This window comes from Thamnophis sirtalis, unplaced genomic scaffold (genome assembly GCF_051295495.1).
Source record: "Thamnophis sirtalis isolate CommonGarterSnake01/CBP01778 unplaced genomic scaffold, rThaSir2_p1.2 scaffold_5, whole genome shotgun sequence".
Classification (NCBI taxonomy): domain Eukaryota; kingdom Metazoa; phylum Chordata; class Lepidosauria; order Squamata; family Natricidae; genus Thamnophis; species Thamnophis sirtalis.
This window is the reverse complement of record NW_028261385.1, coordinates 100171195-100193496: the sequence shown is the minus strand read 5'-3', so window position 1 is coordinate 100193496 and position 22302 is coordinate 100171195. Positions and strand designations below refer to the sequence as shown.

Here is a 22302-nt window from a genome sequence, read left to right as displayed (position 1 = left end):
TATTTTCTGACATAAAATCTCACTGGTTTCCTACAGATGTAAAATGACTCCACATAAATATCAGGAAACAGTGGAATAGTCCTAATCTATCGTTGCTTTTTTAACCAGCAAACTGACTAAGCAATGCAAATGCAGATTTAACCCTCGCTTTCCTAATGCTGGATTTTATCTCCATTAAGTTCTTAGAAAGTTCTTAAATTCCCATGGACAAGGAAATCCACTTTTTTCTCTTTTTACATTCACAAATGTAATTTTAATTAATGCAATTGCCTATAAATGCACATACTGTATTCATATCCACATATGATACATTTTCTTAAGATTTTTTTATAATAGTAAAATGTAATATAAGTTAAACTTAAAGAATGAATAGAAAAGAGTAAAGTGCAAAAAAATGAGAAAAGTAAAAATATAATAAAAATACATAATGAATTCATCTTCATCTCAGCAACTATAAACAAATTTAGTGACTCTACACTACCTCTGAAGTTACATTTATTTCTTTATCCCATATCTTATTTATGTATGAAAAAAATAATAAAACATCATCTTTTCAAGCTTGACATCAGCACAAAGTGCATGAAAGTAGCTAGAAGTAACAACATATCTGTTCTAACTTTGATGAAAAAAAAAACTTTATTTTTCTTCCTTTTACTTTAATCTTTAGTTCATTCAAATACTGACATAGCATTTGATTTCTCTTCATTTTTTCTTTGTCCCATCACCAAGAGTTCTTCAAGGCTTTAAGAAGCCTCTTAAAATCCTACTTCAATAAAATCCTTCTAAATCCAAAACACTCTCTTGGTTTGTACTTTGTATTTCTCTTTTAAATTTTAAAATCTCAGACAATTTCTGTTGTAGATCCGGTAAGAGATCTTTTTCTAAACCATTAACTTTCCCTGTCGATTGTAAATCCACTTCTGATACTAATCTCCATCTTGCCAGATAAAGTTTGTTTTACATCTGACATTTCTTCATAGAAACAGACATCATTACTTTGTTGATACTGTGGCTACTATTATCTAAGTCCATCCTTTCAAAGTCTCCTTCCGTATTTTTATTGACCAAATGTTTTGCACCATCCACCGGCCTTTATATCGTTATTTAAAATCTTTAGTCCCCTCTAGTGTCCAGTTTTTGAAATCATGAAATTGTTCATCTATGTTATGTCTTATACAGTATAAACCAAGAGATCTATTTCCTGCAAGATGATGTTTGTAGTTTATAATTAATTTTAGATCAGTGTGGATATTGGCATGCTAGATTTGTTTTTCAGTTAAACTTCCATTAATTAATTTGGCTTTGGGAAACAAAGTTAACCCATGTAAAAGCAGAAGTATTCATTCTGCTACCTTAATTAATAAATGGTAGCTATTAAATGCCAAATGTATGTGAACTTTTTTTAGGCTGCTTATGCACACCCTGCTAGTGACCATGGCTATAAACAACAGGACAGCACCTTACTTACCATCATGTAATTTCTTAGCTTCTCTCTGCAAAGCTATTCCAGAAGCATATGCCTCTATGCAGCCATGGTTCCCACACAGGCACTCGGGTCCATCCATTGCTACCACAATGTGCCCAAGTTCAGCAGCACAAAAAGAACTACCGTGAATTAATTCATTTTGATGAATGATTCCACCACCAATACCTGAAAGAAAAAACATCGGGACATTGTTGCTGAACTCTGAAGATAAGAAAATATATAGCTTTCCAAGGGATTCCTTTATCATAGGCAAATATAACATCACACTTTATTGCTCAGACTTTATTTGAATGATTCAGTGTTTGATGGTGCTCTGTCCATCCAATTTATTTTTCAATTTATCACCCTTGCTCCCATCCTCGCTTGGTCCATTCTTGTTTGATATTCTTCAGTTTGTTTGTTTATCCAATGCTCCATTTATCAGTTTTTCCTCCTTTCCCCTACCTCTTCATAACATTATACTCTTAATACAAATAATAAAATAATATTTTATTGAAAGTCAGTATTATTCAATTGAACTTTTTAAAATATTGTCCTCAGTGTTCGTTAATGCCAACTGCAAAACATTTATATGTAAGAGTAAATGATGAAGATTTCTGTCCATCTATTTCATGGTTTTTGTCTTTGAAGGTAGTATTAATATATGCGTTATACTGACAGAGGTATGTGTCAACATTTGCCAGTATTATTGGAGAGATGAAAGATGGATTTGAAGAGTGTTGCTACTGTAAAAACAAAGTAACTTGAAAACACCATTTTTACATTTCAAATATTTGAATTTCTTTTAATAATGAATTGATTTTCCTGGAAATATAATTATTATATGCATTGTTAACCTTTTAATCTTTGTATGCTATACAATGAGAAAGAGGAATTCTATCTTTTTTTCCCTGATTTATATTCTAGAATTGGAAATGAATCATGAGAAACCTTCTCTGACTCACACAAGGTGCAATGGAGGGGCTATTCCAAAGCCAAGGATTTAGCAGATCAGGTGGTCACTGCCCAGTAGTTTGCATCAGTTTAAATCTAATAAAATAACACAACACATAAATTTCCTATTATTTGCACCAATCTCAATTCCCGGCCCAAATCTGACATTCCCTGTAGTTTAAGGGGATTTAATCATGTACCCAACAGCTGGATAGAGATTACACATGATCTATTACAATAAATAAAACATTTGAATAAGTACAAGATGGAATTATTACTTGATTCCAACCAAGACTGAAAACTCCTTTCGGAAGTTTGAGGAAATCGATACCTGTGCCAGTGATAACGGTTATAAAGTCTTCCACTCCTTTCCCGTGTCCAAATTTTCTTTCTGCTAAAGCTGCACAGTTGCCATCATTATCCACCCAGACTGGCAAATGCAGGGCATCTGATATTGGTGTCCGTAAGTCAACAGCGTTCCACTCCTGAATAAGTTTTGTGGAATGAAGAACAACACCTTCTCGAGGATCTACTCTTCCACCGGTAGAAATGCCTGAGGCACACAGCATATATCAAGTTATATGAAGAACAGAACTCTATTAATTCTATGTTTTTCCCTTCCCCTCCTTTGGGTTTGTGCACCGCCCTGAGTCCCGCAGGGAATAGGGCGGCATATAAATAAAATGAAACTCAAACTCAAACTCAAACTCTAGCATTTTTAAAAAAAAAATCCCAAATGAAGCTTTGTTAAGTGTTAGTTTCCCATTCAGAAAAAAAAAAAAACTGAACAACTTCCTTCAACAACAAAACAACTAAGTCCAGCAGACATGTTTTACATTACTTTTAATTGTAAGAAGAATTCTTCAATAAACCCCCAAATAAGTAAAAACTGTTGCCATTTGGTAATTCAAGCCACCATTTGCTGTTTAAATGTTCATTATCTAATAAGATGCAGAGAGACATTGTCTGAATTCCCATATATCCTGTTGATCATACCATATCCATATAGTATCACATTCAAAAAATGCAAGACAGTATCACACAAAAAATACGAGACAGGCCAAAATCTTCAAAAATTTAGAGCTGTCCTACTTATTTCAATCTTACTCTTGATGCTCAATCAATGCCTTTTCTGCTATTATAATTTTGAGGGGGAAAGTATGATCAAAGACTATATATACAATTTCTAATTACCTACAGAAGTACAACTTATTATGAAATATATATGGCATAGGACTTGAAGATGTTATTTATTTATTGTCTCTGGGTCAGGTTTTGACTCCTGGAGAATGCCCGGAGAAGTCCCTGCAGTTTTCTTGGGAAAGTTTTTCATAAGTATTTTGTCAATGCCTCCTTCCTAGAACTAAGACAGAGTGACTGGACTAAAGTCACCCAGCTGGCTTTATGCCTAAGGCAGGGCTAGAACTCTCAAGTCTCCCAGTTTCTAACCTGGTGCCTTAACAACTGCACCAAACTGGCTCTGAGAACTATATGCCAGTTTCAATATATTAATTCATTTTGCAGTCTATAAACATCAAGATTCCTGTTTGTAAAATTCAGCACTTAGCAAATAATTCATTTTATTATATTTGAAATGCACAACATTAGGGCACAATGGTTAATTCTTGCCTTCATTTCGTAAAGCAAAAAATATGATGCTTATTAAACTTACCTACACCCAGAATTCTGCAATTCAGATCTACTGCTTCTGAGGCAGCTTCTATACACATCTTAAGGATCAATTCTATTCTATCCTCAAACGTTTTAGGGTTCAATTGTATGTATTTCTTAACAATTTCACCCTAAGAAAAGAGAAAATCCCATCAAGCTCTTATTTTGAGGACATCAAATACAGTAGAGTGATAGACTATGTGCCATCAAGCCATTGTCAATTCTTATTGACCGGTCAGAATCAAAACTGAAGAGATGAGACACACATTCCATGCAGAAAGCAAAAACTTGTTGCATACAGGTAGGCCTCGGCTTGCAACCCTGTAGAGTGACCATTTGAAATTATAGCAGCACTGGAAAAAGTGACTTATCACTGTTTTTCACACTTACGACCATTACAGCATCCCCATGGTTATATGATCACAATTCAGGCATTTGGCAACCAGCATGTATTTATGATGATTGCAGTGACCTGGGACCATGTGATCACCATTTGTAATCTTCCCAGTGGTCTCCAACAAGCAAAGTCAATGGAAGAAACAGGATTCGTTTAAGGCTGTCTGATTCATTTAACAACTGCAGTGATTCACTTAACCACTGTGGTAAAAAAATGTTGTAAAATGGGGTAAAACGTAACAACTGTCTTACTTAGCAATGGTTAATTTGGGCTTAATTGTGGCCATTAGTCGAGGACTAACTATATGAAAAGAGAAGTCTCTGCATGTGAGTCTGCACATTCCTAGCCAGACAAACCACATGCCCAACCTCAATCTCAGCTTATTGTCTTACCTGCAAAGGGGATGAGAATGATTAATCTCTTTTGCAACAAGAAAGGAACAATGTAAGGCAATCTTGGTTTAAGATCTTTTAAAAATTAATTAAATTAAATTAATCCTATCAGTTAAAAATTAATGAAGCAAAAGTCTTAAGGGGACAAATATCCTGTTCTTAGGAGGCCTAAACTTTATAGAAGGTACTATTTAAAGAGAGTTCCATTACACTCTGTTACAGTGAAGAGAGAAATGACTCTGCTAAACAATGCCCATCAACCGCAATTTTTACAATGCATGTTAAAAACAGTTTATTCAGTTCCAATGCTACGACATGGGAGTCCAAGACCACATTGTGAGTAGCAGTGCAAAACAGAATTCATACCCAGCTACTATTTTTTTAAATTCTTCATATTTTACATAGTCCACACTGTGTTTTCTGAATCAGGCTGTATCTACATATAATAGATCTTCATTTGGTTTTAGAGCACTGTTTCACTTAAACCAATTCATCTAATGTATACATTGCACTACAGTGTAATGGAATATTTGAAAATTGGAATTATTTAGTTACATTTATATTCTACCTGTTATCCAGGACTTCATGATACGGGATCTAGTCTCATTTTACCTCCACAACAGGGGTAGGTTAGGTTGAAAGATAGTGAATGGGATTTAATTTGCATACTGAACACCAAAACATGTATAAAATATTTTTAAAAAATATTTTATTTTATAGAGAATTGATATCGATCAGTATTCATTGGAACATTGTGTTATATTCTACATATTTTGTCTTTTCTTCCTCCATATTCTGGTATCAGAGGGTTCTCCTGAATATGTATTTATTACCAACATGCTACCCTCTTACAAGAAGCTGCCACATTTTAGTAAGACGGCATGCAAGGATATTATACTAACGTATTTTTGGAGTATAAGACGCACCTTTTTCCCTCAAAAAAAGAGGCTGAAAATCTGGGTGCGTCTTATACACTGAATACAGCATTTTTTGCCTCCTGAAACCCCGCCCCTTCACTAAAATGGCTGTGCATAGCCTCTAGGAAGCTTTTAGAGAGCTCCTGGGGGAGGGGGTTGGGAAGGGCAGAAATGAGCAAAAAACGGTCAATTTGTTGCTCAATTTTACCCCGCCCCCCACCCCCAGGAGCACTGTATAAGCTTCCTAAAGGCTATCCATGCCCTTTTTAAAATGAAAAACGGTCCCGTTTTTGCAAAAAATGCGGCGTTTTTTGCTCTTTTTGCCCCGTCCCAGGAGCACTCTGCAAGCTCCCTAAAGGCTATTCATGCCTTGGGGGGGGGGGATGGCCCCATTTTCACAAAAAACTAGGCTGTTTTGGGGAGGTTTGTGGAGTGCAAAAACGTTTTTTTAAAATTTTCCTCTTCAAAACCTTATACTCCAAAAAATATGGTACTTAAAATTATAAGTATGTTGTTCTCAGCAAGACACCTCCCTGTGGATATGTCATCTATTCTGATTTATAATTACCTTCATGCTGACAATTGCTACTCGGAGATTCGTTCCACCCAGATCCACTGCCAGTGCACTCTGAGTTTCTAAGATATGATCAATATCTTGGGAAATATTTTCTTTTACAGTGGGGAAGCAGAATTTCTTTTGAAGGGGTTCCTCAAGGTCAATAGATTTAAGGAACTTCAGAATTCTTGGAACAGCATTTCCATCACCATATATTTTTGAACTGTAACATCACATGGAAGAAATTATAACATTTTAAAACAGAAGGAAAGTATCTTACAAGGCAAAGCTATACATTCAGATTGTGAGTACACTAAGAGAGATGCCAGGAGGGATAAATCTTGAAAAAGTTATTTAAAAATTGTCCACGAATATATTTACAACATTGAGCTAGGAATGCTCAGCATGGTGCTGGGATAATTAGTAAGAAAGAAATTAATGCTTGTATTTATTTTCATTGGAGAGGAAGACATGCACCCTGCTATCCTTCCGCAAGTGCCTAAAGACCTGGCCTTTTTACTATATCCAAAAGGATCGGTTTCCAAGTAAATGTGCAGAGAATTGCTATCTTATTGTTTAATTTTAATGTTAATAGAACCATGATAGCATTAATAATCTGTGTACCTTTTTGTCAGCTAATCAGCTTGGCTTATATCTGATAATAATAGTATATTTGCTTTTTTCTTGTTCTTCGGTATCTGTCCTGCAAATTCTAAATTAAGCATCAATGCACAGATTAATGGCAACATATGTGTAACTTGGTTCTTAATTTAATTTGTTTATTTATCCCACACTAAGGTGTCCTCAAAGAGAAAGAACCCCAGTTCATCTGAAGGAAGTTTCAAGAAGCAAAGGAAAGAAAATTGTAAGCACAGTTGTGATTACATGATTTTTCACTTAGAACTACTTTAATGACCAAATTGCTGGAACCAATTGTTGGCACTAAATGAGGACTACCTATGATTGTGAGCCTAAATAGAAAAAGTTATCTACCTTAGGATGCCAAGTACATGGCATAAATTAGATCAATAATTCTAAAATCACACTTCATCAATCCTACTGTCAGATAGCAGTCACAAATTCCTGGGGCTGTCTATTACCAAGGGAAATTAAATCAGAGAAATTCTGAACTATAGGTCATATATTGTTATGCAACACAAATTTCTAACTTTTCTATTATAACCTTTTAAATTTGTTACGCTAACTATTGTACACTTTTATTTTTATTATAAATAAATAATAATAATTACTATATGACTGTAAAGACTGTAAATTGTCAATGCCAGATCATAACCATTCACCAATCAAGAGTCAATATGCCATAATTTCATGGATACCTTAAGGGTGTCCATGAAAACAAATACACCACCATATATATGTTTGTAATAAAATACAAAGCCAGCAAAAAAGATTGGCAATCTGCAAAATGACTGCAGGGGAGAAAATTGCCCATTTGTAAAGTGTTGCAGTAGCAGACATAACCAGTTATAAAGCCCAGATTACCAAATGCTTTTTTTCCATTCCTACAAGCTTATTTTACTGAACAACGTTCATTATTATCTGGACAAGTAGATTAATTTCCATACAAAATGCAGCCATATGTCATTTTTATTCTCTAAGATAGCTCATGGATCACATCTGGGTTATAAGAGTCTTCTTAAAAATCAAGATGGTGCTAGAAACTAGTGTTCTGTAGGATGCCAGCTAACTGTTTTAATATAAAAAATATTTAGCTGGGCAGGGAATCTGGGATTTGCCAAGGGAAGTATCTATGGACACAATCTTTTGTGTCCTTTTTTTCCATCCTTTATGTTTCAGGGCAAAAAAACAGGCAAGCATTTTTTAAAAATGTATGGTAGTAGTAAATCTGAAGCAAACAGATAAACATCAGTGAAATGAATTATGCAAACTGTCGTTTACGCCGTAGGACAGCATTTTTTAATACAAAGATAACATTTAGTTTATCACACAACTGCTTTCCCAATGCCTTGCATTAGCTTCTTTGTAATAAAATGATGTTCTAAAAAAATCTGCAACATATAGTAATATTTTCTCTTGGTACCTTAATTTTTCTTATACTCGCTTGTATGGCTTTACTCACCAAGGGTATTGTTTCCCAAACTGGATGTGCAAAGCTCGAAGTATCTTGTCTTGGGAATCAGCATCCCGCACGTGAAGGACATTCTCGCCTCGAAAAAAGCAAACACCCCCAGAACATTAAATATCATATTAGAAGAAATTGAACTTAAAATGAAACATACTTGCTTAATAGAAAAGAACTGAACACTGGACAAAAAAAATAGTATAAAAATCTGACTTTTTCACTTTTACATTGCAGCAAATGTTAGCATAATTATTTAAACAATTAAATGTCCTAAACGTCATTTTGTATTTTAATTATTGTTAGTTGTCTTGATTTCTTGGTTGGATAGATAATAAAACAAATTACATCTGTGTTCTGGTTTTCATATACATTGACAAGATGAATATTTTAAAATATCATCTGCAGGGCTGAATGAATAAAAGGGTATATTCATATAAAACACAATATTTTGGTTGATGGACAAATTATGTCTTTATATTCATTATATTATCCATAAATCTTTCCAGCATTCTCATCCTTAACAGACATTAAAAATATAAGCCTGCTTATTTGGTCCCTTAACTGCACAAAGCAAATTACCCAAAGAAGTGCACTGTGAAAGAATCATACAAGTAAGTAGGCTCCCTGTTTCACAGGAAGAGAAAAATAAACAAAGAAAAGAAAATATTTCCTCTAATTTTACCTTGCTTTTCTAGGCTTGTCTTGATTATAGATTACAATTTTAATCAGCCCCCTGTTCAAGCCAGAAAATGTTTTGCTCCCATTGAGATACAGTGATAATAACTGCCCACCCCTGCCCCTCAATTTCCATCAATAAATTGAGTGAGATTTCTCCCTTCCAATTTTCAAATTCTCCTCTCCATTTCCCTTGCAGCTTTAGCTGTTTGGCAAAGAGAGGAGAATGACAACTGAATTCAGGAACTAAATACTACTGGAAGTCTTCACTTGGGCCTTATGTTGTACTATCCAATCAACCATCATTCTTTAGCCACCTGACAATTGGAGCTTTCTCCTCTATGTTACTCTCTGCTGCTAAAGTTGCAGGACATAACCATAAATCCTCCAACACAAAACCATGTACATCTGCAACAGCATACATTTACTGGACAAACATGGAAATGTCGAGTTCTAAGAGATAGATTAAGTGCAATGTGGAAATTAGCCTGAACACCAACAACATTTTGGTTCATGGCTGAGAACTTTGTTTTGTCATATTCAGGAAGAAAGCTTGTTTTCTATACTGCCTAGGAAATGTTAACTACAAATAATCCTTGACTTACAACTATTTGTTTAGAGACTGTTCAAAGTTACAACAATACTGAAAAAGGGGACTTACAACCAGTCCTCACACTTTCAACCACCACAGCATCCCCATGGTCACATGACCAACATTTTGGAGCTTGTTAGTTGGCATGTATTTACAAGGGTTGCACTGTCCCGGGGATCATATGATCACCATTTGCCACCTTCCTAGTAGCTTCTGAAAAGCAATGTCAATGGGGGGAATCCAGATTTGCTTAACCACATGATTCTCTTAACAGCTACCGTAATTCGCTTAAGAACCATGAGAAAAAAGGTTATAAAATCGGGCATAATTCACTGAATAACTGTCTTGATTAGCCATGGAGATTCTGGTCCCAACTGTAGTCATAAATTGCCAACTATCTACAGTATATCAATTCTACATAAACAATAGCTTTCAGTTTGTCACACAGTTCTCTCCACTCTACAGATTTCAGGTTCCAGTTAAGAGCATGACTAGAGTAATGTTATCTCTAGTATGAAAAATGCATGTTCTTCCTTAGTCTCACTAAAGAATTTGACACGGCTACAGAAAGTTTTCAATTAAAACAAAGAAACCTAGTGCTAGGCCGTTTTTAAATACCTGTTTCTCTCCCTATCTGACGGGTTCCAAGATTGATGACAGGAGTTCCAAAGGCCCCAACTTCTCGTACGCCACAGCTGCTGTTCCCAATCATGCAGCCTGCATGAGCCAATAGCTGAATGAACTGGTCGAAGGGAACATTTTTTACTGCACGGAAATTTGGGTGATGTTCAATACCTTTCTTCCTCATTACCCGAACCATTTCTTTGCTCCCTAGGATAAAAAAAACAATAAGACTTTTAATGTATTTTGAATAAGCGTACGAGGACTATGAAGGTTTATAGAAATTATTACAAGCCACTTTGCATAATGAAATCAGAGGTGAATCTGATTAATTATTGTAATTCCTTTTCAAGATGATCTTTATATCAGGGTTCCAAATAACATACACATAATAAATAGAACTCCAAGGCAGGTAGATTCCTCAAAGAACTGGTTTATTGGATATATCAGTGTTGGCGAACCTTTTTGGCACCGAGTGCTGAAGCAGGAGCACACACATGTGTGTGCCAGAAACCAGAAGAGCAGCTGCCCGTTGCGCATGCACACGCCGGGAAGATGATCTTCCGGTTTTCAGCACCGGCCAGCTAGTCTTCGCGTGCGCATGCATGCCAGAACCCGGAAGACCAGGTGGCCGGTGTGCATACACATGCCAGACACCAGAAGATCATCTTCCCGGCATGCACATGCGCATCGGGCGCTGTTCTTCCAGTTTCCAGCGTTCCTGTGCATGTGAAGACCAACTGGACATCATGCCAGAACCGAAAAGAGCAATGGGCAATGGCTCATGTGCCCAGAAAGATGGCTCTGTGTGCCACTTCTGGCACGCATGCCATAGGTTCACCATCACGTGGATATATCATATTGGCACAGGCTGGTGAAAACTGACTCAGAATATCTCCATGTTTTTCACCTAATTAAAAGTAAAAGGTTTCCCATCTTCCGCAAATAATTAGTCACATGGTGCAATCATCGATCTTCCAGTTGCCTGGTAACTTCGCTCCTCCGACCACTGTGGGAACATCCTTGGTTCCCAAGAGAAAGTACCATATTTTTTGGAGTATTAGACGCCCCAAGATTTTGAAGAGGCAAAAATGGGCCCTTTTTTTTTTTTTTAAAGGACATGAATAGCTTTTAGGAGGCTTATGGAATGCTCCTGAGAGCTGGTGGGGGCAAAACTGAGTACTCTGAAAGTTCTTAAAAGCTATGCATGGCCATTTTGGTGAAGGGGGCGGGGCTTCAGGATGCAAAAAAACGCTGTATTCAGTGTATAAGATGCACCCAGATTTTCAGCCTCTTTTTTGAGGGAAAAAAGGTGCATCTTGTACTCCGAAAAATACAGTATTTTGTTTTGGCTACAAACCCCATCTACCTCTAGTCCCCCCTCCCTATCCTTCAGCTCATGTATGGCAACACTGAAGTTCAGAAAATGGCCTTGCTCAGACCAGCTTCTAGGTTGACATTTTATGTACCACATTCTGCATATTTGTGTAAGAAATGTCTGACTACATGGGCAGAAAAAAAGGCTTCCACTTAATTCAAGAGTCTTTTTTTAGCTTTCAAAAAGGCATTCCAGTTTCTAAAAATCTCCAGTGTTAATATGAAGCAACCCAACAGATACAGAATTGGGATCTGCCAGATAGTTTTATTCCTGGATTAGTTCCCAATCATATATTCGACATCTGAATAAAAATTAAAGAGAATGAATGTGACTTAGATTGGGAATTAAATCCCTCTTTTATGAGCAAAACAAATGTGGGCTTAAAGATGATTTAAACTTTAGATGGGGAACACGACACTTCATTTTACATAAGAGGATAGAAATTTGGGAAAGTTTTATAAAGTATCAGAGGACACAAAGGAAGCTGAATTGTCATGAATATTCATTAGAGAGAGTTGTCGCTTAACAATCACTTGTTCAGTGACATTTGAATTACGATGGTGCTGAATAAGCAGTACTTATGAACCATCCTCAAAGCTCCAACCACTACAGCATCCCTGGGGTCATGTGATCACAGCCTGGAGGCTTGGCAATGCAATATCTCAGTCACACAATTACCATTTGCAACCTTCACTGCCAGCTTCCACAAGTTAAGTCAATGGGGAAACTACCAGGATTTAATAACAGTGCAGATTTTGCTTAATAACATCAACTAAAAGTCCCAGAACTGCTGTCACTAAGCATCACAATCATGTGAATTCCACTTTGCAACCACATTGCTTAGTGGTCCTAAGTATTGTTGATGATCAAGGATTTGTGTCAAAGAAGTGAAAGTATAATAATTATAGCACTATTGCTTAAATTTTATACATATTTTTACATATGCGTTAACATATTCATAACAGTCCAATCACTCACCTGCATCAATATTTGGGAATAAAATCAAAGTCCTCTTGTTAAAAGAGATGAGGGCATCCAAAGTCAATTCAAACATCTTTACAGAATGTTTTATGTCTGTGGTCACAGGATGCTGTAAAGCGATTATATACTCTTTTGGCTTCACGTCTTCACCTGTAAAAACAGTGCAAATGTACTCAATGCATGCATACACACTTAAAAAGCAAAACTGAGTTACAAAAAAACAATAAGCACAGTATTCATTTAAAGACCACAGTGTTCTCTTAATGACATTCAGAAAAAACAGTTGTAATGTCAAATCTGGTCATGTGATGTCTCAATTTATGACCACAGTCATAATTCCAAACTCAATTACAACTGTAGGTCGAGGACAATCTGTAATAAGATCCCTTTTTCACATTATAATGTGAAAAGTACACTGATAAGATTAATCTAGACTTCTGTTCCATGGTGCAGCTGTGGAATTTATATATTATAAATTCTAATATATAATCCAAAGACAAACATTTTTGGTACATCAAACCAAATTGTAACTATCAACTATAATGGCAACCCCCCACAGATAAATCTCTTTTGGTTATGTGCCTGGGATTATACAATAAGATTATGGGGCAATACCAATTTGATGGGTTGCACTCTGCTTCATGAAATTGTAGCCTTACATATACATACACAACTCATTTACCTAACCACATCCGAATAACGCTCATATAATCCTTATTTTTGGCAAACAGCAGCTTATCATACGAAGGGCATCCTGCCAGAAGGATGCGATCGTGGTCTTCACACATAGAGATCAAATGCTGTTCTGCACTTCTTGTGCAACACACGTGGTAATGAGCCAGCTTGGTAATGGCGTGCCTGATGGAATCATCTATGGTCCCGCTGACTTCTCCACCTTCAATGTGAAGAATTCGAATGTTCATTAAGGCAGCAGATGTAGCTAGCGCTAAAGCATCAAACCGGTCTCCATGGACTATCATTATGTCAGGTTTCAGGCGATTGAGCACATCGGGCAACTTGACTAAGGCAAGACCAACGGATTCTACCATAGCTGCTTCATCTTCTCCTCTTACTATTGTATGTAATCTGGTGTGGATGTCAAAGTCATCTTGTTCAATCATACGGTAGGTATTCCTGGAAAGAGGCAAGAGGAAAAGTGCTCAGACTGCACTGACATATACTTTAATATCAAAGTGACAGATTCAGTATGCTACTTTCTAAAATTAATGGTAAAATCAATATATTTCTCTGACAAGACAATGATGAGTAGTATGAACAATTTTGATCCAAAGAAATTTAATAATAGTAATAATAATATGACTGTGACAAAATAGTACCTCTTTTATTATTAATAAAACCATTCTTTAAGGCCTGTACAGGTAGTCCTTGGCATATGACAACAGTTGAGCCCAAAATGTCCATTGCTAAGCAAGACAGTTAAGTGAGTTTTATTCCCATTTTACAACCTTTCTTGCCACAGTTGTTAAGTGTTAGCAGGTAGTAACATGGTTGTCAAGTGAATCTTGCTTGTCAGAAGGTTGCAAAAAGTGATCACATGATCCCTGGACATAGTAACTATGATAAATACTTCTTAGTTACCAAGTGCCTGAATTTTGATCATGTGACCATGGGGATGCTGCCACAGTCATAAGTGTGAAAAACTGTCATAAGGTCACTTTTTTCCAGTTCCATTGTAACTCTGAACAGTCTCTACATAAATTGCTATGTATCTGCAGTGCCCCCCCCAAGAAAAGTATAGCAAGCATCTGTTAAGGCTCATGATACCTGTTCCCAAATATTAAGAAATGCTGACTTCAGAAATTATTGAGAAATGCATACATTTTGAGGAAACATTTCTTCAAAGATATCTTTGCAAAAATGAAGAACTGGGACAGATTATCACTGGTTTCTGTTGCTATTCTCAGAATCATTAGAGCAGGAAATTTTATCATTGTTGAACCTAAAAAGATAGAGATCTGAAGTATGGATTCCTGGTAAGCCAGCTTGATATTATTATAAGAGGGGAATGATTCAAATATATGAATTGGTTCTTATTTGCTTTGACAACTCCATAACATTTGTAGGATCAGCACTTATTCTAAATCAATACAGGTAACCTTCATTTAAAGAGCAGCCACTTAACAACTGATCAAAATTAAGAGATATTAATTTTTTTTTACTTATGACTCAGAGTTACGACCACTGCATGCTCACTTCACTTGTCATCCCATGATGACATGATCTGGGATATTTGATAACCAGCTCACATTTACCACTAGTTACAATGTACCATGGTCACATGACTATGATTTGTGACTTTTTTGTCAGTTTCTGGCAAAAAGTACCATTCAGGAGGATCAATTTGCTTAATGATCAGGTGGTTTGCTTAATGACAATTACTTGCTTTACAACCATCATAAAAATGGTTTTAAAGGTGGTGACCAAATGACTTACAATCAAAATTTCAGGCCAAGTTGTGGCCATTAAGTGAGGACTATCTTTGAACCTGGAACAAAGAAAACAATCTTAAGAAAACTCGTCCCCACCATTCCAGTTAAGCATGTTTGAAGAAATAAAGTATGCCTCTTACCCATAGTCATCAATCAGATGAGAGCCCAGAACCACAATATCCAGTTCAAAGAACTGTGGTTCTGTTTTAAGGCCAAACATAATTGGGGCCAATTTTGAATAATCTGCTCTGTTACATGTAGCAACACAAACTCGAAGTTTCCGGTTATTTCCATTCTTCTCCATTACTTCTTTTTGTTTTTGCTTAGCAAGGGTCTTGAAATAAAGCTCCTGCAATATAATTATACAGGGGTTCATGTAGAGTATATTGAACATAGTAATAGATTTATATAGCAATAGCACTTAAGATTTATATACCACTTTACAGTGATTTACATCCCTCTCTAAGTGGTATACAGAGTCAATCTATTTCCCCCAACAATTTGGGTCCTCATTTTACCCACTTCAGAAGGATGGAAGGCTGAGTCAACCTTGAGCCTGGTGAGATTTGAACTGCCAAATTGCAGGCAGCCAGCAGGTAGCAGAAGTAGCCTGTAGTACTGCACTCTAATCACTGCACCACTTTCCATTTAGACAAGAAATTAACTGGATTTGAAGCCAGAAATAAACTTTATGTATAATGCGTTTAGAGGCAAAAACTAGTTAAATGGCATTTCATGTTTGATCGCATTATATTATTTGTTATATAATTGTTCCCATACATAATTCTTGCACCAATGATGGAGAAATACTTGCTCCATAATTCTCCTCCTTTTTTAACTATGAGCCACTTGAATATAATTAGACCAACTGAAGCTAAATTATACAGGATATAGACTTAGAATTATTACTTTCAGTAACACTAATGGATGAATCATAACGAGCTGAGGTCAAATTCATTTTAAAACCTCTAGCTATTAAAATTTTAAAGTATGCTGCCTACAATATTTTTAAAGGTTTCCAAGTATTTCAAGTAATTGGTTCCAAGTACAGTAATGAATAGGAATTTTTCAGTAATCAGATTTTGAGTCCACCGAAAGCAAAAGGGGAAAAAGGAACTATTACTCTCTTATAAAACAATATATAATCAGTTGAAAAAGGAAATTTTGGAAAGAAGGTTTAATTACTCTTTAATTGGTTGACAGGATTATGTCATCAAGTCTCAAGTTTTTTTCTGCTTCCGCTAAGAAAAACTAATTTATTTTGTAACGTGTTTTTTATTTTTAAAAAATACATCTGTAATTATTTATCTGTCACTAAGATTATTTCTCATGCAAAGTTTTTCTGAAATGAAAGGAAACAGCAACATAGAACAACTCATCTTTTTGCTAGCTTACAGAAGGAAAAAGATTTTCTCTTGTCAGTTCCCACTGATAAGAGAATACAGAATTCTCACATCAATCCCACGCAGCAGGTCTCATCATATCACAGCTATCTGAATCAGATATTGTTTCCTTTTTATACTACAAATGCTTAAGATCTTTCTATACATTTTATTTTGAATTTATTTCTTTAAATTTGGAGGAAGGAGCTCCTCTAATCACAATTCAATTTTTTGTTGTACAGTACTAATATACAGAAATATCACTTTTGCTTTACCATGTGGAAAAGCAGCTATAAATTTGTAATAACTAAACAGCTTCCTACTATAGTCTATTACAAAACAACTTTTCAATCCTTTCAGTGAACCAAAATATTTAACATGCCAAATCTCCAATTTCTTGGTGTCTACGTACAAGCCAAGACAGTAAGGATTTTTTTCCTCTCACTCCTACACATTTCACTAACATTTATTATTTATTCACTTTATTGAATTTATTAAGACCTCCCAACTCCAAAATGTCTCTGGATGGCTTGACCCTGAAATAAAGGCAATGTTGTATATTTGAATAAACATGATTCAGATTCTGAAATGCCAGATGTTGACTGACCACCATTTATGACATAGAATGCTTACACCAGAGATCATGTAGCTGAGAGGCAAGATTTATTTTCTCTTAAAGGGAAATGAAAATAACTAGATAACAATTTTGGAAATCCAAAGATAATTTTTCCTACAATTCATACAACTCCTCCACAACAGAACTATAATTGTATAGCTAAATTATTGTGGTATTATTCAAATAGAGAACATAAAAATCAGACATTTAATATTTTTCAGGCTAATCCAGATCAGTTGTGTTGATCTATTTAAAACAAATTAATGTGACAACATGCTACAAGAACCGATTATATTAGAATGCTGTCTTTCCCCAGAACAGTAATTAAAAGTAGAAAAAAATTCTTTTTTAATATCCAAAAGAACAACTTTCTATTAACATTTAAGGCAGTCAAATTTGCTTCAATCATTTATTCCACTTTAATACAAAGAAACTTTACTTACCTCTGCTTTATTGTGCAAGTAAAGATTAAATATTAGTATTCGGTGATATCTGCCTCAGATATCACCGAATAAATAACCAATGCGCAATTATTAACTCACAAATTACTGTTCTAGTATTATGTAGTTTTCTAATTAGATATATGCCAAATAATTAAATTAACCCTTTAAATAAGAAAGTATGTTAAAAAATTTGGTCAATTTAAATCAGGGGTAGTCAACCTTTTTATACCTATTGCCACTTTTGTATCTCTGTTAGTAGTAAAATTTTCTAACCGCCCACCGGTTCCACAGTAATGGTGATTTATAAAGTAGGGAAGTCAATTAAATTTGAAAAAGGAAAGTGCTTCAGTATCGGACAAAACCTGTACCACCCACCATTAAAGCTGGAACGCCCACTAGTGGGTGGTGGGGACCAGGTTGACTACCACTGATTTAAATGCTGACTGAGCAATGGAATGCAAAATAGAATTCCAACAGCTTAGTAGGAAATTAAATTCTATAAAATAGAAAAGCAATGGAAATAAAATATGTATACTTTCTGAACCTGCTTTTACCCTTCAATTCATTTGGTTTTCTTAAGTGTCAGACATAATGTCTCTGCAGAAGGAAAATAAGGATAAACACATGTATCACTTAATCTACTCCCGAATGCAACCATCACAGATCATGTTTTTTCTGATTCAAATTGCTATTGATTTTTGTTATATATCTTATAGCAATAGCAATAGTAGTTAGACTTATATACCGCTTCATAGGGCTTTCAGCCCTCTCTAAGCGGTTTACAGAGTCAGCATATTGCCCCCAACAACAATCCGGGTTCTCATTTTACCCACCTCGGAAGGATGGAAGGCTGAGTCAACCCTGAGCCGGTGAGATTTGAACAGCCGAACTGCAGAACTGCAGTCAGCTGAAGTAGCCTGCAGTGCTGCATTTAACCACTGTGCCACCTCGGCTCTATATTTTTATCTGCCATGTTTGGTTGCCATATTTTTTTCATTTGATTTAGAGGAAAACAACTTTAGAAACTATTTAGAAACTGCAATCAGTGCACATTTTTCAGACTACCGTATTTTACACTTAAATCAATTACACTGACTTCCAACTTGTTTAAAGGCTAACTCATAAGGATGGTGTTTACCTATATTTTAGGGCCACTGATATTTGAAAGAATAACTCCTCCCTGACTGCGTCTGAAGTGAAGTTTTAAAAGTTTATTTACCATAAAAAATCAAAAGGTCTGGTTGATGGAAATCTGAGTTGTTTTCCACGGCAGCACCTACATAGTATGGTACTTGCAGTACTACACGCCCTAACCAAACCCCAAAATCTACCTCATGGGTGTCCAACTTTTTGGCTTGCTTTGGCTGCATTGAATGAAGAGGAATTATCTTGGGTCACATATACAGTAATGCTTGACTTATGCCTACAATTGAGCCCAAAATTTCTATTGCTAAGTGAGACATTTATTACGTTAATTCTGCCTCATTTTACGATCTTTCTTGCCACAGTTAAGTGAATTACTTCAGTTGTTAATTTAGTAACAGGGTTGTTAAGTGAATCTGTCTTCCTCATTGACTTTGCTAGTCAGGTCAGAAGAACACATGACCCCGGGATACTGCAAAGGTCATAAATAAGAGACAGTTGCCAAGCCCCTGAATTTTGATCGCAGGACTATGGTGATGCTGCAACAGTCATAAGTGTGAAAAACAGCCGCAAGTCACTTTTTTTCAGTGACACTGTAGCTTTGGTCACTAAATGAACTGTTGTAAGACAAGGATTACCAATAAAATATATAATATAGTTAATGTATATAAATTACACAATGTTAAAAGTTAACCATCTTGTGAGGGCCACTTTACTAGTTGTCTAGGGCCAAATGTGGCCAATGGGCCACAAGTTAGACATATCTACTCTAGATAGTTCACAATAAAAATTCATAAAACAACTCCAGCAACTTTCTCCCAAAACTCAAAATCAGACTTATGCTGTAATATAACCCTTAAAAAACTACATGAGCAACAATAGACTCCAACCTAGTCCACCCTAACACAAAAAGGCACAGTAATGTTGTATCTAAATGACCAGCAGAAAACTATTTTAATACTTTCCTAAATGGGAGAGGGGGAGGAATGTGACCTTAACTTTGGTGGTAGATGGAAGAGAGTTCTACAAAATTAGGGCAGGCACTAAAGACAACTGATCCCTATTTCTCAAACCTTGGAGACAAGAAACTGAAAGCAATTCCCACTAATAGGAGTATGATGGGTAGACTTAACTCAAAACCACATTAGGATTTTACAATTTACAGTTCTGTGAATCTACTTAGAAACCTACTGCTAAACTGATGATTCACACACAATATCTGAATTACATTGCTCTCAGATGCAAGCAAATGGGTGCTGTACTGTGGACTATTTTCCATTTCCAAGTATTTTTCAAAGTCTGTGGTGGAATTCTTTCAGAAAAGCAGGCAGTGAAAACACTGGATGCCTTTGAATTGAAAGCAAAGATAACTGACTGATTTTATTCCTCTTGTTTTACTCCACTATAAGGTAAAGGTAAAGGTTCCCCTCGCACATGTGTGCTAGTCATTCCCGACTCTAGGGGGCGATGCTCAAAGCTGAAGAGCCAGTGCTGTCTGAAGATGTCTCCATGGTCATGTGGCCGGCATGACTAAATGCCAAAGGCACATGGAATGCTGTTACCTTCCCACCAAAAGTGATTCCTATTTTTCTACTTGCTTTTTTACATGCTTTTGAACTGCTAGGTTGGCAGAAGCTAGGACAAGTAACAGGGGCTCACTCTGTTAGATGGCACCAGGGATTTGAACCACCAAACTGCCAACAAGCTCAGCGTCTTAGCCACTGAGCCACTGCGTCCCCTTTATTCCAATGTGCAATCTATGTTTTACATAAAAGACCCTGCATTGGGGTTGAAAGGCAAAAACGGAAGCAGAATGTTCTGTCCCATAACTGGGTATACCAGGTTGTCCTGATAGACCGGTCCCACTAGAAAAAAAACATTCCACTGTACTCTTTTTACATTTTTGCTTTCCAGTCTACTTGGAAGGTTTCATGAGGATATCTATATAATTAAATAAATTTCCTAGTATCCTATGAGCCCTAGACTCCACCCACCACTTTAAAAAAAATACAATAACCTGGTCAGTATCTTCATTTTGACAAATTTACCCTTACCAGGAAAATTTAAGCATTTATGAGCTTCAAGTTAATTCCTTTTTTTTTAAAGTTTTAACTTGTCAGTTAAGAGTGTTCTGTATTATGACAGGTTTACCATGGACCTCACCCCATTCCCAAGAGGTCTGTAAGAGGGTGTGCAGAAGTGCACCAACGTGTCTAGTCATCCCTGTCTTACTGTTCCCATTTATTTGTACTCATTTCTTATGTATATACTTATACCTACTTATACTTATATGATTATATATTATATTCATATTTATACTTGTTTTCTCATACATGCTTGACAAACCAAATAAAATAAAATAAAAAATTAACCTTTTATCTTTTTATAAGTATTTTTAAATTTAAACATTTGATTTTTAAAATGTTTTTAACTTTGTGTGTTTTATATTTTTTACCTTTTAAAATTGTTTATATCCCACTCTTCTTATACTAGGCTAGGGCTGTAATATGATTTTGATTTACTGATCTGTGAGTTGCATGTTCATGAAGGCTAATTATGCAGTTATATACGAATTACCCAGAAACAGTCTTTTAAATATATAAAATAGTCATTGAATGAAGGACAGTGCTTTCAAATAGGCCTGGAAAAGAAAGAAGGGGGGAGAACAGAAAGTATTTCCCACAATCTGCATCATAAGACTTCCAACAGCCTGAATCATAAGACTTTGCTTTGCAGTTCAAAAGCTTCACTTGTATTTAAATACTGAATATAGTCTGCTCTTTATATCTTTGAAGCTGTTTCACTTCTTATCAAAGCTTCTTCAGTTTTGAGAAGTGAAAGGTCTTCAAAAAACAAAACAAAACCAGAAAGTCCAGTTGCCTCTTGAAAAAGCACTTCTGGGACAGCCATGACCTGGATGACTGATAATCTCAACAGATACTTTGCTCTTTATACATATATTTCATTTTATCCTGAAACAATCATACTTTTTTTTGCTACCTTCACCTAATTACCTTACCTTTTATTGTTGGCATATGATGAAACACTATTCACATACACACATGTGTGTGTATACATGCACATACACAAATATCCTACAGAATAGTAGTGTGCAGTTATTTGGCCCCATTCCTCCCTCTAGAGCCTCCCAAAATTTAAAACCTTCAGTAAGAGCATCTTGCAGGTAGCACTGCTGAATATGAAACCTCAGCAAAACCCACCCCTTAGCTCCTAAAGTGGCCTGGGGGAAACAATCCACGTCACTAAGGGAAAAAAAAACCCAATCCAATCCACGTTTTAAGGGAGGAGGTTCAATTCATCGCCCAGTTAAAGACTGAAATGAAAATGCTCCAGGCTGACAGCATTGTTTCCCATGACATTCGACTCCAGATCAGATCAGGCTTTTTCTTTTTTGCATGAAGGAGGAACACGGAGCGAACGGGAAAAAAAAAGAGCCTCCAGCCTCCGACAGATGCTGAAGCGGCCATCCCCGGTGCTGGATGCCGGGTACGCCTCTTATTTTCGGAGGACCGCTACCTCTTTGGGGCAAGGGTTGCTTTTTACA

General features: G+C 36.0%; 1 protein-coding gene across 7 annotated transcripts in view; it reads right to left on the bottom strand.

Moving 5' to 3' along the window:
• Positions 1-22302, bottom strand: part of GNE (glucosamine (UDP-N-acetyl)-2-epimerase/N-acetylmannosamine kinase) — a 47310-nt gene that overhangs the window by 4923 nt on the left and 20085 nt on the right. For 3 of the 7 annotated variants that reach the window (XM_014075769.2, XM_014075777.2, XM_014075771.2), the window contains exons 2-10: positions 15294-15502; positions 13386-13837; positions 12701-12853; positions 10342-10554; positions 8454-8541; positions 6365-6575; positions 4092-4221; positions 2751-2972; positions 1469-1651 (exon numbers count right to left, since the gene is read on the bottom strand). In XM_014075769.2, coding sequence (XP_013931244.2) covers positions 1469-1651; positions 2751-2972; positions 4092-4221; positions 6365-6575; positions 8454-8541; positions 10342-10554; positions 12701-12853; positions 13386-13837; positions 15294-15502 — 1861 coding nt within the window. The other 4 variants (XM_014075775.2, XM_014075773.2, XM_014075770.2 and 1 more) reach the window with 4 other exon arrangements.